At 30.3% G+C, this 15,462-nt stretch overlaps 1 protein-coding gene across 4 annotated transcripts in view; it reads left to right on the top strand.

Annotated features, from left to right (window-relative positions):
- The first annotated feature begins 1,181 nt into the window (after nucleotides 1-1,181).
- Nucleotides 1,182-15,462, top strand: part of LOC141291546 (uncharacterized) — a 19,236-nt gene continuing 4,955 nt past the window's right edge. For 2 of the 4 annotated variants that reach the window (XM_073823701.1, XM_073823698.1), the window contains exons 1-7: nucleotides 1,434-1,531; nucleotides 1,811-1,868; nucleotides 2,606-2,681; nucleotides 3,573-3,898; nucleotides 11,821-11,979; nucleotides 12,684-12,743; nucleotides 15,286-15,321. In XM_073823701.1, the coding sequence (XP_073679802.1) occupies nucleotides 1,830-1,868; nucleotides 2,606-2,681; nucleotides 3,573-3,898; nucleotides 11,821-11,979; nucleotides 12,684-12,743; nucleotides 15,286-15,321 (696 nt within the window). In that variant the 5' untranslated portion in view covers nucleotides 1,434-1,531; nucleotides 1,811-1,829. Of the gene's footprint in view, nucleotides 1,532-1,810; nucleotides 1,869-2,605; nucleotides 2,682-3,572; nucleotides 3,899-11,820; nucleotides 11,980-12,683; nucleotides 12,744-15,285; nucleotides 15,322-15,462 lie in introns of all 4 variants that reach the window. The other 2 variants (XM_073823699.1, XM_073823700.1) reach the window with 2 other exon arrangements.

Raw genomic sequence — 15,462 nt, 5'->3', positions numbered from 1 at the left:
TTTGGACAATTAGTTTGCTGAATTTATGTTTAATTGCTATTTTCAATACCAATGCCATTATTTAGTTGCTGACTTGAAGCGAACATAGGAAACGAGCATTTAACTCGGAAAAAAAAACGCAAAAGGTAAAAAAATAAAATCATTATTTTTGTATAATTTTATATTAACATAGCTTTATTAAATAAAGCTTTACAAGAAAACTGTATCATTTATTTCTCAGCATTTTAACATCATGAATATATTGTTAAAAGTGCAAATATTCTTTGTAGTCCTAAAAATGATTTGTGTTCAAATTAGCTTGATCCTTTTATGTTTGATGATTAGCTTAAACTAATAAGTTTAACTGGCTGTAAAGATCAAATAGTCTGTTTAATGAATCTGCAGTGAAGTCCAGAACCGGCTTAAAATAAAAAATAAAAATAAATAAAAATAAAATAAAACAAATGCAAAATAAATTAAAGCTTTAACTAAAATGGAAATGGAAAATAAGAAAATAAATAAAACCTGATTAAAAATATGAATAAAAACTATAATAATATCTCAAATTGAAAATGTGTACTCTTTTTTTTTTTTCTTTTTTTTTTGAAATCACACTGGAAAATATGATCATCTTTCTAACATTGATATAAACTTTTAATGCAACTTACAGTACCTTTCAAACATTTTTTAATGCACACCAAGGCTGCATTTGTTTGATTATTTGCTCATATTATTGCAATTTAAAATAACTGTTTTTTGTTTGAATATATTACAAATTGTAATTTATTCCCATGATGCAAAGCTGAATTTTCAGCATCATTACTCTATTCTTCAGTGTCACATGATCCTAGCATGCTGATTATTATCATTGTTGAAAACATTGTGCTGCTTCATATTTTTGTGGAAACTGAATTCTTTCAGGATTCTTTGATGCATTTTAAGATCAAAAGAGCAGCACTCTTCATTTTTCACATCACTTAAGTGTATTTCATGTTCCTTCCCTTGTATTCTGCAGGTGAGCAATCATTAAATAAATAAAGGCTTAGGCTGGTAAGCTTGTCATGTACTCTGTACTCAAGCCCTGGATGAGAGTCACACTGCGCAAATAAACTCTTTCTATGTATCCTCTACACACATCCTGTTTGGGCTCAACCACACCTACAAAACAGGCTGTCCCGCAAAAGCTGGTCTCAGATCAGTCGGACACTTTCTCTGCTTCAGTGTTTTGAGTAGATGTCGTCTGATTCCTTATCTTTAATGTGTGTGATAATCATATCACCTTTATTTAGGTGGAATAACGCATCAGTGAGAAACAATAGCACATGATGTTGAGTTCATCAGTGCTAATAGGTTCACAGGCCAGGTCTCATCCACAGTTTTGTCTCAGAAGTACCTTAAGGTAATCAGTTTTGAGCCCCACCCTCTGTTAGGACAGGTATATGTGTACACACAAGGGCTGACAGACAGCAGACTGCTGGAGATTACTTTAATCGAGCTTTGGAAACTGAACACAGACTTTAATTGTCAGTTTGGGACACAAGACAGTGGAAAGGTAAATACCTTTTTTAAAAATAATTTTAAATCTGTATATGCAATGGTCTGCATATGTTACAATAATCATAAATATCTTTTAGTATTTAATTATCATTCCTGCATGGGATTAAATTTACAGCCTTTACAAAAACAAGTCATAAACTACTCGATCTATAATGTTTCCTAATGGGATTTTAGTGATATGACTGAATTTAACTCGTGTAACAGACTTTTGAACAATTGTTTTGTGCATGTTTTCATCATATGCATGTTTATATAAATATATAAATATTTTCAGTTGCTGACTTGAAGTGACCATGGGAAACGAGCATTCAACCCAGAAAAAACGGCAGAAGGTGAGATTTTCTTTTTTTCATTTTTTTTTTAAATTATTTTATATTATAATTGCTTTATTTTGCAACATCAATATTTTAAGTGATATTTGTCTGCCATTTTAGCAACATCATGAATATATAGTTTAAAGTGCAAATATTCTTTGTAGTCCTAAAAACAATTTCTGTTCAAATTAGCTAGATGATAGCAAAAATGTTCAATGTAGCAATGACATTTTATGCCCAATATGTGTTTGTTTTGGTAGATATTTGTGTGAAATCGTTATTCAGAAAGGCGGGTTATAAATTATGAATTATAAATTAATACGAATTATTATAACACTCTATTTCCAATTTAATTTTGTCATTAGAAACTTTATTTTTTTTTGTTTTTTCTTGCTAAATACAATCATGTGATAGCGTAATGTTTACTGAGACAACTCCGCAAAGAAAAATCATACCGTAAAAATATTTTTTGTTACTTGAAATAAAAAATACTGAAATAAAAAGTTTAAAAAACTAAACTTATTTTAAATTAGCTAGTTTCCCAAGCAACATTTAGTTTAACTTGAAATAAAATTCTAAATTCTAAAATTCTAATTATTTATATAAAACTAATTTTTTAACAATGACAAAAACACACAACAAAATTGCCAAAACTTTAACTACTTTAGAAAAATACAAAAATAAAGCTAAATACAAAATAATTAATACAAAAACAACAGAACATCATAAAACTAACTGTACAAATCATTTACCAGGCAAACACTGAGAAAAAAGTCCAAAATGGAGAACTGAATGGACATGCAGTACCAGCTCCAGATGTTGCTGAACCTGGTATGTATACAATATACTGCACATTTATTCTGTTAATGTGACTATATTTCTCTCCCCTCGTTATTTGATCTGTAAGGCTCTATGAGAGTATCAAGCTGAAATGGCAGGCATTTACAGCACATTGTTTGGATTAACTTAGTCAGCCAACAATTGAGAACATGACTCAAAGCTCTGTATAAACTTTGGGTGTTGTAGTCAGATGCTTGGTGGATAAAGCAATGTTTAATTTGCATTTTGTGTGCATTGCTATTTTGTTGTTGCTAACACTTTCTCAAAGCCTTTCATAGAAATTAAACACACACACAAGTACATTTTCCATGCTCCTTTATTGCTAAATGTTAGTGATACAGTTATGGTCAAAAGTTTACGTACACCTTGCAGAATCTGCAAATTGTTACCAAAATAAGAGGGATCATACAAAATGCATGTTCTGCAAAATGCATCTTATTCAGGTCAGTAGTAAATAAAAAATAACATGTATTTAGTATGATCCCTTTTATTTTGGTAAAATAATTAACATTTTGCAGATTCTGCAAGGCGTATGCAAACTTTTGACCTCAACTGTATAAACAATAGAATGCAGATGCATGCATTTGTTCATACACATATTATAATTCAATGAAAGTTGTCCAATGCACATAGAAATAAGAACAGAAATGCACTTTATGCAGGTATGCAAATGCATATGCATTGAGCAGTTTTGTTCTGTTATTGTGCTGTTATTTTGACTGTAACCTCATTTGTTCTTCAGAACGTCAAGTGTGTATAAGAAGTGGGTGTGTATTATGATTTATGACTGGACAAAATGATAATCATATTATAGCTGAAGGCAATATATATTATTGTTCCTGTGCATTGCATACATCATTTCTTTTGTTTTCTTTGGTATAGAGATGATGAAAAAAGCAGCAGTGGAGCAAAAAAGTGAAACCCCACCAGCGCCTGTCACAGATCAACCAAAACCACCAGAAAAAGAGGAGGTAGACAGCAGTAAACCCAATGGATCTGCGCATGTGGAAACGACCCCTGAGCCAAAAACAGCAGTCGCAACAGTTCCAGAACCATCTAATAAAGCCCCAAAGCCCAGTGGAGATGAGGTGTCCGGCTTCTTTGGTAAAATGTTCAAAAAGAAGAGCGAAACCGTGAAACATGCAGCAGAAATCGAGGATGTAGTTGACGCACTGGCCAAAGCGTTGGATCTGAACGACGTGCAGCCTGTAAGTAGAAGTTACAATAATAAAAATGTACTTAATGTCAGGACATCCGAGATGTAGATGAGTTTGTTTCTTGATCAGATTTGAAGAAATGTAGCATTACATCACTTACTCACCAATGGATCCTCTGTCCATTGCAGAAAAAAAGGCTTTTTTCTTGTTTCTAGTCAAAATATTTAAAACAAATCTTAAATTAAGATGCATTTTTGTTAGATAAGCAAAATGACATAAGATATTTAGTCTTGTTTTAAGCAAAATGCAATTAAATTTAGTTTTTACTCTCTGGAAAAAAGTAAAAATATAGCTGCAAGCAGCGATTATGGGCAAAATAATTTGGACAATGTTTTCAAAAGTTATGAGCGTTTTGTAAATAAATAGTTATATCTCTGGAGCTGTAGGTGGCGCTGTCTTCATACTTCTAAGGTACCTCCAGGACATTGTGTTGATGGTCTCTATTGATGTTTGTGTAGATATGTCAAATGGTTCAAAAGATATTGCAAGTTATGTCAAATTTCAAAATGGCAAACACATGGTTCAGCCGATCCTGACAATATTGATATCCTCAGATTTGGCATGAACCAAAATCAGACACCAGTATAATGATTTTCTGACTAACTGTTCAAAGGTTATAAACAAAAAAAATGTCATCTCACGACCCATAGGTGGCGCTGTTCCCAACTTTGGCATAGACCCTCAAGGCATGGTGTTGATGAAGCAAATCAAGTTTTATTTCAATTAATCGAAGTTTGGGCAATATATAGCCTCTGAACCAATTTTGGGTCAACCTTGTAAACTTTGCGACATAACTTTTGAACAAAGATGAATTAAAAAAAAAAAATCTGTCATTTCCATGCAGCTCCAGAGGCCAGAGATCATCTGAGCCAATTTTGAGAAGAATCTGATCAATTTTCAAGGAGGAGTACAAAAAAAAAAATAGAATACTGTACTTTTTAAAGTAGCCGCTACTGTAATGGGTGGATTCTTAATCAACGACTTGTGAAGTGAAAAGCTGCTTGTTTGTAAGAAACAGATCATTCATTTAGATGTTTAATTTCAAACGCTTCTGGCTAAAATACAAGTCCTTTATCAGTGTAAAAGTTGTCTTGCCTGAATCAGGAGAGAAATATGCACAGATCAAGCACTGTTTGCAAGCCAAAACAGACAAAAAGTTTAAATATGTTGATGTTAGAAGATAAAAGGGGATGGACGTTTTCTTTGGAGGAAGCTTTATTGGATTATGGACTCATATTTTGGCCAGAAGCAATGTTTTGAGGTTTAAAATGCCCTAATGGCGGATTTGTTTCTTACAAACACACAGCTTTTGGCTTTACAAGATGTTAATAGATGGACTGGAGTGGTGTGGATTACTTGTGGATTATTGTGATGTTTTTATCAGCTGTTTGGACTTTCATTCAGACGGCACCCATTCACTGCAGAGGAACCATTGATGAGCAAGTGATGTAATGATACATTTTCAAAATCTGTTTCAAAGAAGAAACACCTTAAAACCATCCAAAATGTAAATGTTTGAGTACATTTTAATTTTTGTTTTAACTATTTTCCCAGCTGCTCCCTTGTCCATTGTAAAACCTTGTCTGTATTTTAAACATCAAATATTTATTTATTGGCTATGATTAGTCGCATTGGACAGTATTTTTGCTATTAGTGTGGACAGAAAAAAAATATTTTATGTTGGAATATGTAGTTAAAAAAATTATTATGAGAATAAAGTCTAAATATATAGAGAATAAAGTTGAAATTATGAGAATAAAGTCAAAATGTTTCGAGAATAAAGTTGTACATTTCTCGTAAATCTTGTAATTTTGACTTTATTCTTGAAAAAGCTGAACTGTGTTATACTAAAAGCAACAAAGTATAATGAATGGAAGATGTTAAATAGGATTTTCAGTCATTTTACTCTTTTATACAGTGAATAAAACTTGTAAATCGTCACTTATATACCTCAGAAAAGACAACAATACAACTTTACAATTTATACAACATTACAATGTTGAAATATTTCTCATTGTAATCAAAAAGACGATTGATTCACATGAATACAGCTATCTGTCACACAACACATTAAAGAGTGAAAAACACATTGCAAGACACATTGTTTGTATTTTGCTATAAAACTGACAGATTTTGAAAGTTTAAGACTTTGTTTTCTATTAAAAGTACTAAAAGCACAAAGCTTATTGCAATTATTGGGTGGCTGGCGCACTACAAATAGGCCTAATGAGAGCAATCGAAGATGTGAAATATTATTTCCAACCATACTGTCCCTGCGAGTATAACACGTGCTAATAATAATCTGCTAATAATCCCACATGTCTTCAAATAAATTCCTGTGGCCTGACAACTTCTCCTGGTGCTCACAATCCGGGCCATTTGCCTGAACAGGCTGTGCTCTCAAAATATTATAGTTTTAATTGCTTTAATAAACATTTCGACTTTATTCTCAAAATATTTGACTGTATTCTTGTAATATTTCGACTTCATTCTTAAAACATTTCGACTTTAGTTTCAAAACATTTCGACTTTATTCTCCAAACATTTTAACTTTATTCTTGTAATATTTCGACTTTATTCTTAAAACATTTCCACTTTTTTTTCAAAACATTTCCACTTTGTTCTCCAAACATTTCGACTTTATTCTCGCAATATTTCAACTTAATTCTCCAAACATTTCAACTTTATTCTTGTAATATTTTGACTTTATTCTAGAAACATTTTGACTTTTATCGAAACATTTCAACTTTGTTCTCCAAAAATTTTATTTTTATTCTTGTAATTTCAACTTTATTCTTAACACATTTTAACTTAATTCTTGAAACTTTTCGACTTTATTCTCATAATTTCGACTTCATTCTTGAAGCTTTTTGATTTTTCTTGAAACATTTCGACTTTATTCTCAAAACATTTAGACTTTTTTAAAAAAACATTTTGACTTTTTTCATAATTTATTCTCATAATATTTTGACTTTATTCTAGAAATATTTTGACTTTTTTCGAAACATTTTAATTTTGTTCTGCAAACATTTCAACTTTATTCTTCAAACATTTCAACTTTATTCTCATAATATTTCGACTTTATTCTAGAAACATTTTGACTTTTATCGAAACATTTCAATTTTGTTCTTCAAACATTTTGACTTTATTCTTCAAACATTTTGACTTTATTCTCAAAACATTTCGACTTTATTCTCGTAATTTCGACTTCATTCTTGAAACATTTCGTCTTTATCCTCAAAACATTTCGACTTCATTCTCAAAACATTTCGACTTTATTCTTGTAATTTCGACTTAATTCTCGAAACATTTTGACTTTATTCTCGAAACATTTCTGCTTTAATCTCGAAACATTTCAGCTTTATTCTCAAAAAAATGTAGGCTTTATTCTCGAAACATTTCGACTTTATTCTTGTCATTTCGAATTTATTCTCGTAATTTCGACTTTATTCTCGAAATATTTCAACTTTATTCTCATAATTTCGACTTTATTCTTCTTGTCATTTCGACTTTATTCTTCTCAAAGTTTCAATTTTAATCTCATAATTTTTAACGTGCCACTGAAACACCGTCATACATTCATAATAAAATCAAGAATGCTCTAGTATGTTTTTGAAACGTGTTGCAATCGAATTCTGCTTTAGCCGATGATTATTTTTGGATAGGTAACAACAAATCCTCATAAATCACAAATGTAGTGCATTCTTATTCACATATGCCAATTTTTCGTTCCAAAAGGACAAAGGCTTCATTAATGCAAACCAAAAGGAGATTCTTGAGGAAGTCGCAGAGAAGATCAAACTGCAATTGGTCGATGCCATTCCCGCGCAACCCATAAGTTCGGGTTTATTGACAAAGAGGTCCTCAAATGCGGATGAGATCATCCAAGATTTGCCTGCTACACAAGAACCAGTAGCTTTCGTGGAAGAACCAACAGCTGAAGAGCCAGTTAAAAGAAAAGTCAGCGAGATGCATATAGGACTTGTGAAGTCTGAAGGTGCACCAGATGATGCTAAGGTTGCAGAAGATGAAGAACCAAAGGCTGAGGATGCTGAAAAGGCCTTGAGAGAAGACAAAGAGCTTATACAACTTGTTGAAAGCATAATATCAGAAGAAAAGGAACAAGCATGTGAGAACCAGCTCAACGATGAACTGACAAAATTAGCCGATGAGGCTGATAATGTGTCTTCAGTTGTAAAATTAGCAGTTGATACCTTCAAAGTCGAAGTTGAGGAACCAGTCGTTGGAGCTGAAGAGCCATTGCTGGTTGCTGAAGAAATTGCGGATATTGTTGAGGAAATCTTGCAGATCACTCAGGAGCAAGAAAGCCTTGATGCAGAAGAATCAGAGAAACTTCAGAGAAAGAAGTTCAAGGAGACATTGGTCGTCACAGAAGAACCATTATCAACATTTGTGGAACCAGCACTAATCGCCGAAGAAGAAATCGCTCCTGCCCCTTTCATGTTCATCTTAGCTGCTAATGGACCGGTGGCTTTAGATGAGGAAAGCTGGGTCGTTATTGAGGAACCAGTCCGACCACTGAACATCTCTGGATGTTTAGAAGAACCTGTGCTTGCTAGAAGTAAATGTAATTCTGCTGATTCTACTCAACTGCTTTCCCAACTGAGGTCCGCATGCACAAAGGTTTTAAAAGATGCGTCATATGAGGCGCTTAGTGTTGATGTATGTGCTGTGAAAAGCACTGTTCATATCAGAATTGAGCTTTGCCCGGATGAGTTCACATTTCCAAATAAGGTCAGTTGTAATACCGATGATCACTGGACGAGAAAGCCGCAACATGGACAAACTCACCGCATGTGATTCACTCAAGATGTAAACATACAAGCTCCTTTCTTCAAGATTCTGGTCATTGATTAACACAGAATTAACTACCAGATTTGTTCCTGAAGATGATGTTGACACTTTCTTTGGTTTCTTGGTTTATTGTTTTGTCTCTGTTTACTTCTACCAGTCAAAAGTTTGAAATAATTTGGATTTTTTTTTATGTTTTTGAAAGAAGTCTCTTATTTTTGACCAAATTTGCATTAAAAGCAGTAATAATTGATTACAATTTTTACAACATTATTACAATTTAAAATAACTGTTTGTTTGTTTTTTGAGTATATCATATTTGTTATTTATTCTTATTCATTATAATATGGTGCTTTAATTGTTGTCAATTACTATCAGTTCTAAATTTTTAATAATGGATATTATTATTGTCAATGTTGAAAACCGTTTTTGCTGCCTAATATTTGAATGGGAACAAAAATAAAGTAATTTAAGACTTTTTGATGAAGAGAGAGTTCAATGAACAGCATTTATTTGAATTAAAAGAAGCATTTGTAACATAAATGTGTTTACTGACAATTTTGATCAATAAATGTGTCCTTTCTAAATTGGTATTAATAATAATAATAATTGTTATTATTATTATTATTGTTGTTATTATTATTATTATTATTATTATTATATAAAATTTATTTATATATATATGTATATATATATATATATATATACACACATATAATTAAAATCTGTATTAAAAAATATATTTTAATTAATAAATAAACAATCTTAAATTAGCATTTTTTTAATTTGCATATTATTTGGGAAAAAAAGGTTAAACTATGTTTATATAATAATAATTATTATTATTATTATTTTATTTTAATAAATTATTAATGATCTTTACAGAAATATTAAGCTGCAAAAGCTGTTTTCAACATTGATAACAGGAAATTGCATTATATATATAGAGAGAGAGAGAGAGAAATATTTATATTAAAATCTGTTATAGTAATAATAATAATCTTATATTAATAAAATTAATTATAATAACAAAAGAAAATTGGAATATGGAAAATAAGGAAAAAAATGTATACTCTTATTAAAATATGTAATAATAATCTTAGATTTATAAATAAAAAAGTTAACAGTCTCCACAAAAATATTACGCAGCAAAAACGTTTTTCAACATTGTTAATAACAGGAAATTACACACACATATTTAAGGAAGACATTTATATTTATATTAAAATCTCTAATAATAATCTTATTTTAATAAAAAAAAATGGTCTCCACAAAAATATTATTAAATTAAAATCTTTAATAATAATGATCTTATTTTAATTAGGAAATCAATTAACCATATCTTTCATCATTGATAATAACAGGAAATTGTAAATAAATAATTTCAATGCACACAGACTGAATTTCTTTTAATTGTGATGATTTTGGTTCACATTTAACAAAAAAACACTAATTCACAAACTCAACAAATTAGAATATGGTGATATGCCAATCAGTTAATCAACTCAAAACACCTGCAAAGGTTCCCTGAGCTTTCAAAATGGTCTCTCAGTTTGGTTCACTAGGCTACACAATCATGGGGAAGACTGCTGATCTGACAGTTGTCCAGAAGACAATCATTGACACCCTTCACAAGGAGGTTAAGCCGCAAACATTCATTGCCAAAGAAGCTGGCTGTTCACAGAGTGCTGTATCCAAGCATGTTAACAGAAAGTTGGGTGGAAGGAAAAAGATGCACAACCAACAGAGAGACCCGCAGCCTTGAGAGGCTTGTCAAGCAAAATCGATTCAAGAATTTGGGTGAACTTCACAAGGAATGGACTGAGGCTGGGGTCAAGGCATCAAGAGCAACCACACACAGACGTGTCAAGAAATTTGGCTACAGTTGTTGTATTCCTCTTGTTGAGCCACTCCTGAAACACAGACAATGTCAGAGGCATCTTACCTGGGCTACGGAGAAGAAGAAATGGACTGTTGCCCAGTGGTCCAAAGTGCTCTTTTCAGATGAGAGCAAGTTTTGTATTTCATTTGAAAAACCAAGGTCCTAGAGTCTGGAGGAAGGGTGGAGAAGCTCATAGCCCAAGTTGCTTAAAGAATCTATGGGGTATTGTCAAGAGGAAAATGAGAAATAAGAGACCAAAAAATGCAGATGAGTTGAAGGCCACTGTCAAAGAAACCAGAGCTTTCATACCACCTCAGCAGTGCCACAGACTGATCACCTCCACGCCGAATTGAGGCAGTAATTAAAGCAAAAGGAGCCCCTACCAAGTATTGAGTACATATACAGTAAATTAACATACGTAAATGAAGGCCAGCCATTCACCAAAAATGTTTTTTTATTGGTCTTATGAAGTATTCTAATTTGTTGAGATAGTGAACAGGTGGGTTTTTGTTAAATGTGAGCCAAATCATAACAATTAAAAGAACCAAAGACTTAAACTACTTCAGTTTGTGTGCATTGAAGTCATGTTTCACAATTTGAGTTGAATTACTGAAATTAATGAACTTTTCCACGACATTCTAATTTATTGAGATGCATGTATAGAGTGTGTGCGTGTATGTGTATATATATATATATAAAATCTAAATACTTCTTTCAAGAACAGTTATGAATTAGTACAAAATATCAATGTATTTTAATTATTTTGAACATTTGACTGGTAGTTTAACCGTCTCAGACATAAGTGTTAGTTTCGTCTTTTTTGTTTGTGTTTTAAAGTTGCATGAAATGCAAACAATATCTAACAACTAACGAAGACCTACTGTAACCGTACACCAGTCATCACCGACCGTCTTTTATCGAGTTACATCTGTCATACGTTCAACATAACTGATTTCGACTAAAATACAACCACCAAAACACAAACAGTATAATATAAATATGACACATTTTGACTCTCAGATAAACCACACGCAGACGTGAAGTCCAGTACATTGCTGAATATCAATGAGTGAGGGGGGAAAACAGGCGTTAATAAAAGGATGATTGTTGCCGCTGGCTCGAGTAGGCAGAGGCATGGATGGAATTGTGCCCCTATTTCAATGCATCTATTGCACATCAGCTGTAAGGGTTGTAACACATTCTCTGGATTTGTCTATAGGATCCAGTGGACATAAAGACCAGCGCAGAGCCTGAGCCAGAGCCCGAGCCGGAGGCTGAAGCTCTCGAACCCAGTCCTGTGGAAGCCGCAGACGAAAATAACCCATCAGAGGAGGTCAAAGCAGTAGAAAAGACAGTTATGAACTTTTTCAAAACATTTGTAAGTATTGCTGTATTTGGTTCAATGCTTCTAGTGACTTGAATTTTGAATTTAGTTTGAATTGCACTGTCGTTTTTATGTGAGCTAGAACTATCACTTTTAATATAAGTGAGAAATATAAGCATGCAGTGTGCATTTACTGTAATTTACAGCAATACCAAGTGCATATTTGTCTACAACTGAACAATCTAGACTTGTTGCGCCAGACTACAATGATGCATTTTTACTCCATCATTGTGGTATGTGTTACACTGCGTCTTTAATCTGTTAAACTCAGCTTGGCACTCTGCTAAATCAATCCTTTAGACATGTCAGACTGTGGCAGGCTTTTGTTTGCTGCATAATGTGAGCTCACAAGGGAGGCCTGTGCGGTTGGAGTTGTGATAAAGCACGGGAAGGCCTACGCCATCTCCAGAGGACAATGGCTGACTCAATAGGAGAAACATGTTCGGATCGGTCGCTGCCAGCGAGCTCTTTGTGCGCCCGTGGCAAAGTCAGCCCGGCTCAACTGTGTCTGGGTTTGACAGGCGGGCATTATCCTCACAAAAGATAGATTTTGATATATCAATCTTTAATGAGTATAGGCCTTTTTTGGAGATATGGAGTACCTGAAGGAGCAGTATATGCTTAAACATGCCACTTTGATGGTGTTTCACAGTCACTCTAATGTTTCTGTGTCTCCGTTCTCTTTTCTGCATGCGAAGGTCACTCCGACCAAAACAAGCAAAGAAGCCAAAGCCACTCCAGATGCTTCAAAAGAACAGGTAATAAAGCCTTGCCTGTCACAACATTACTCGTTTATATTCATGAGATTATTATATTATATTATATTATATTATATTATATTATATTATATTATGATTTTTAATGATTGAGATTATTGTCATAATATTATTTCTAATATTATAATGTTTTAATAAGAGCAGTCTACTGTACCTCTAACATACTTTCTGCTTAAGGTTTTTTATTTTTGCATAAGATTGTTTTTAGTGATTATTATAGGGCTTATTTTATTTTTATTGTAACAGCCTAAATTCTGTTTATCAGAATTCGTCATTCGTTCATTTATTCATTCATTCATTCATTCATTCATTCATTCATTCATTCATTCATTTATTTCATTTAAGAATGCTTTACATTCTTATATACAATGGATATAATATTTATTTATGCATGCTTTATTTATATTTTTTAAATAAATAAATATAAAATAAGCACAACATTTATTAACTTATTAAATAATAAATACTTTTTAATGAATGATATTTTATGACATTGTTACAGAAGTATAAATAAATACATATATAATAAATGCAATGCTTTTATTAATTTATTTATTTATTTAAGAATGCATTGTGTATTTAATTATGTTTTATAAATGTATTAAAAAATAAAAATTTATTAAATTAGTTATTTAAGCAGGCTTTATTTATAAATGTATTAATAAATAAATATAAATACTTTTTTACAAGTTAATATTTTATGACATTGTTGCAAATTTATAAATAAATACATATAAAATTAATGCAATGCATTTATTTATTTAAGCATGCATTATGTATTTATTTATGCTTTATAAATTTATAAAAAATACATTTATTTAAGTAGGCCTTTTTTTAAATTTATGAATGAATAAATATATATATAAATACAACATTTAATAACTAAATTAATTTAATAACATTTTTACAAGTTATGATATTTTATGACATTGTTACAAATTTATGAATAAATACATATAAAATAAACAATACCTTGATTGATTGATTGATTGATTGAAGAATGGTTTATTAATGTGTAAATACATAAATATTATATAATATTTATTTATTTAAGCTTACTTTATACATTTATGAATAAATAATTAAATAATCAAATAAATACAACATTTAACATATTTTCACAACTTTATATTTACAAATGTATGGTATTTATGAAATTTTTTACAAATTTATGAATAAATACATATGAAATAAATGATACATTCATTGATTGATTCAAGAATGCTTTAATAAAAACATTATAAATAAATATACAATAAATGAACTATTTATTTATTTACAGAGGCTTTATTTATAAATGTATAAATAAATGAATCTAAAATAAACACAACATTTAAAAGCTTATTGAAGCATATGATATTTTATTTATAAAATGTATGAATAAATACATAATAAAAATAAACACAGTGCATTGATTATTTATTTTTCTAACCAGGCATTATTTATGTAAGAATGCATTATACATTTATGCATAAATTTATGAATAAATAAATATGGGGAAATGTATGGATGTTTTTATTTTTTTATTTATTTATTGTTTTATTTATTGATTTACTTATTTATCCAAGCATGATTTATATATTTATAAATAAATATATATAAAAAATATGAAAAAATAAATAAATAATAAGCTTAGATTTATTTTCCAAAAATAAATAATAATAATAGTAATAAAACATGTAAGATCATGTAAGATTATTGTCCTAAATAAATATATAACAATTAAATAAGCACATTAATATAAAATAAATATGAAATGCATTTATTTATTTTTCTGTGTAAGGATAGTTAATACATTTATACATTTATTAATTAATAAAGTAATACATAAATAGAAAAATATGGAAAGATGTATTTGTTTATGAATCGTTTTCCTATTTATCAAAGCATAATTTATAAATTTATATATTTTAGGATTTATGTCTAAATAAATAAATAATTAAAGCTTAGATTTATGTGCAGAGATTATTGTCATAAATAAATATGAAACAAACAAATAAAAATGCATTTATTTTATTTATTGTTCTGTCTAAGGATGCTTAATTCATTATACATTTATAAATAAATAAATACACAGAAACATGTGGAAAATTAATTAATTAATTTATTTATTTATTTATTATTTTACTCATTTATCTAAGCATGGTTTATATATTTATAAATAAATAATATAAAGAAAAACTATTTATGCCTAAATAACTCAATAATTCAAGCTTAGATTTATATGCAAAAAACTGTAAGATTATTGTCCTAAATAAATATATATAAAATAATCATATTAAATTTATTTATTTATTCAGTTGTCTAAGGATGCTTAATTCATTTATACATTTATGAATAAATAAAAAATAAGAAAAAAAATATTGATTGATTTTTACTTATTTATCCAAGCATGATTTATATATTTATAAATAAAACAATACAAAGAAATACAATTTATGTCTAAACAAATAATTTAGTGTATGCTTACTGTCCTAAATACAGATGATGCGTGGTATTTATTGCCTTAATGTTTGTTCCTCAGTCACAGAAAGAGACCCCACCAGCACCATCAACAAATGTGAGCCATTTCATCTGCACTACATATTTTTTTGCTTTCATAATATTTCCACCTTTTGCATCATTTTTATAATGACATTTCAACACCATAAGCGAAATAACACCACAAGAAACCTGCTGTCAACACAGAAGTGCTTAGTTG

This window comes from Garra rufa, chromosome 18 (assembly GCF_049309525.1).
Source record: "Garra rufa chromosome 18, GarRuf1.0, whole genome shotgun sequence".
Classification (NCBI taxonomy): Eukaryota; Metazoa; Chordata; class Actinopteri; order Cypriniformes; family Cyprinidae; genus Garra; species Garra rufa.
The sequence above is the reverse complement of the archived record's forward strand: the minus strand, read 5'-3'. Positions and strand labels throughout refer to the sequence as shown.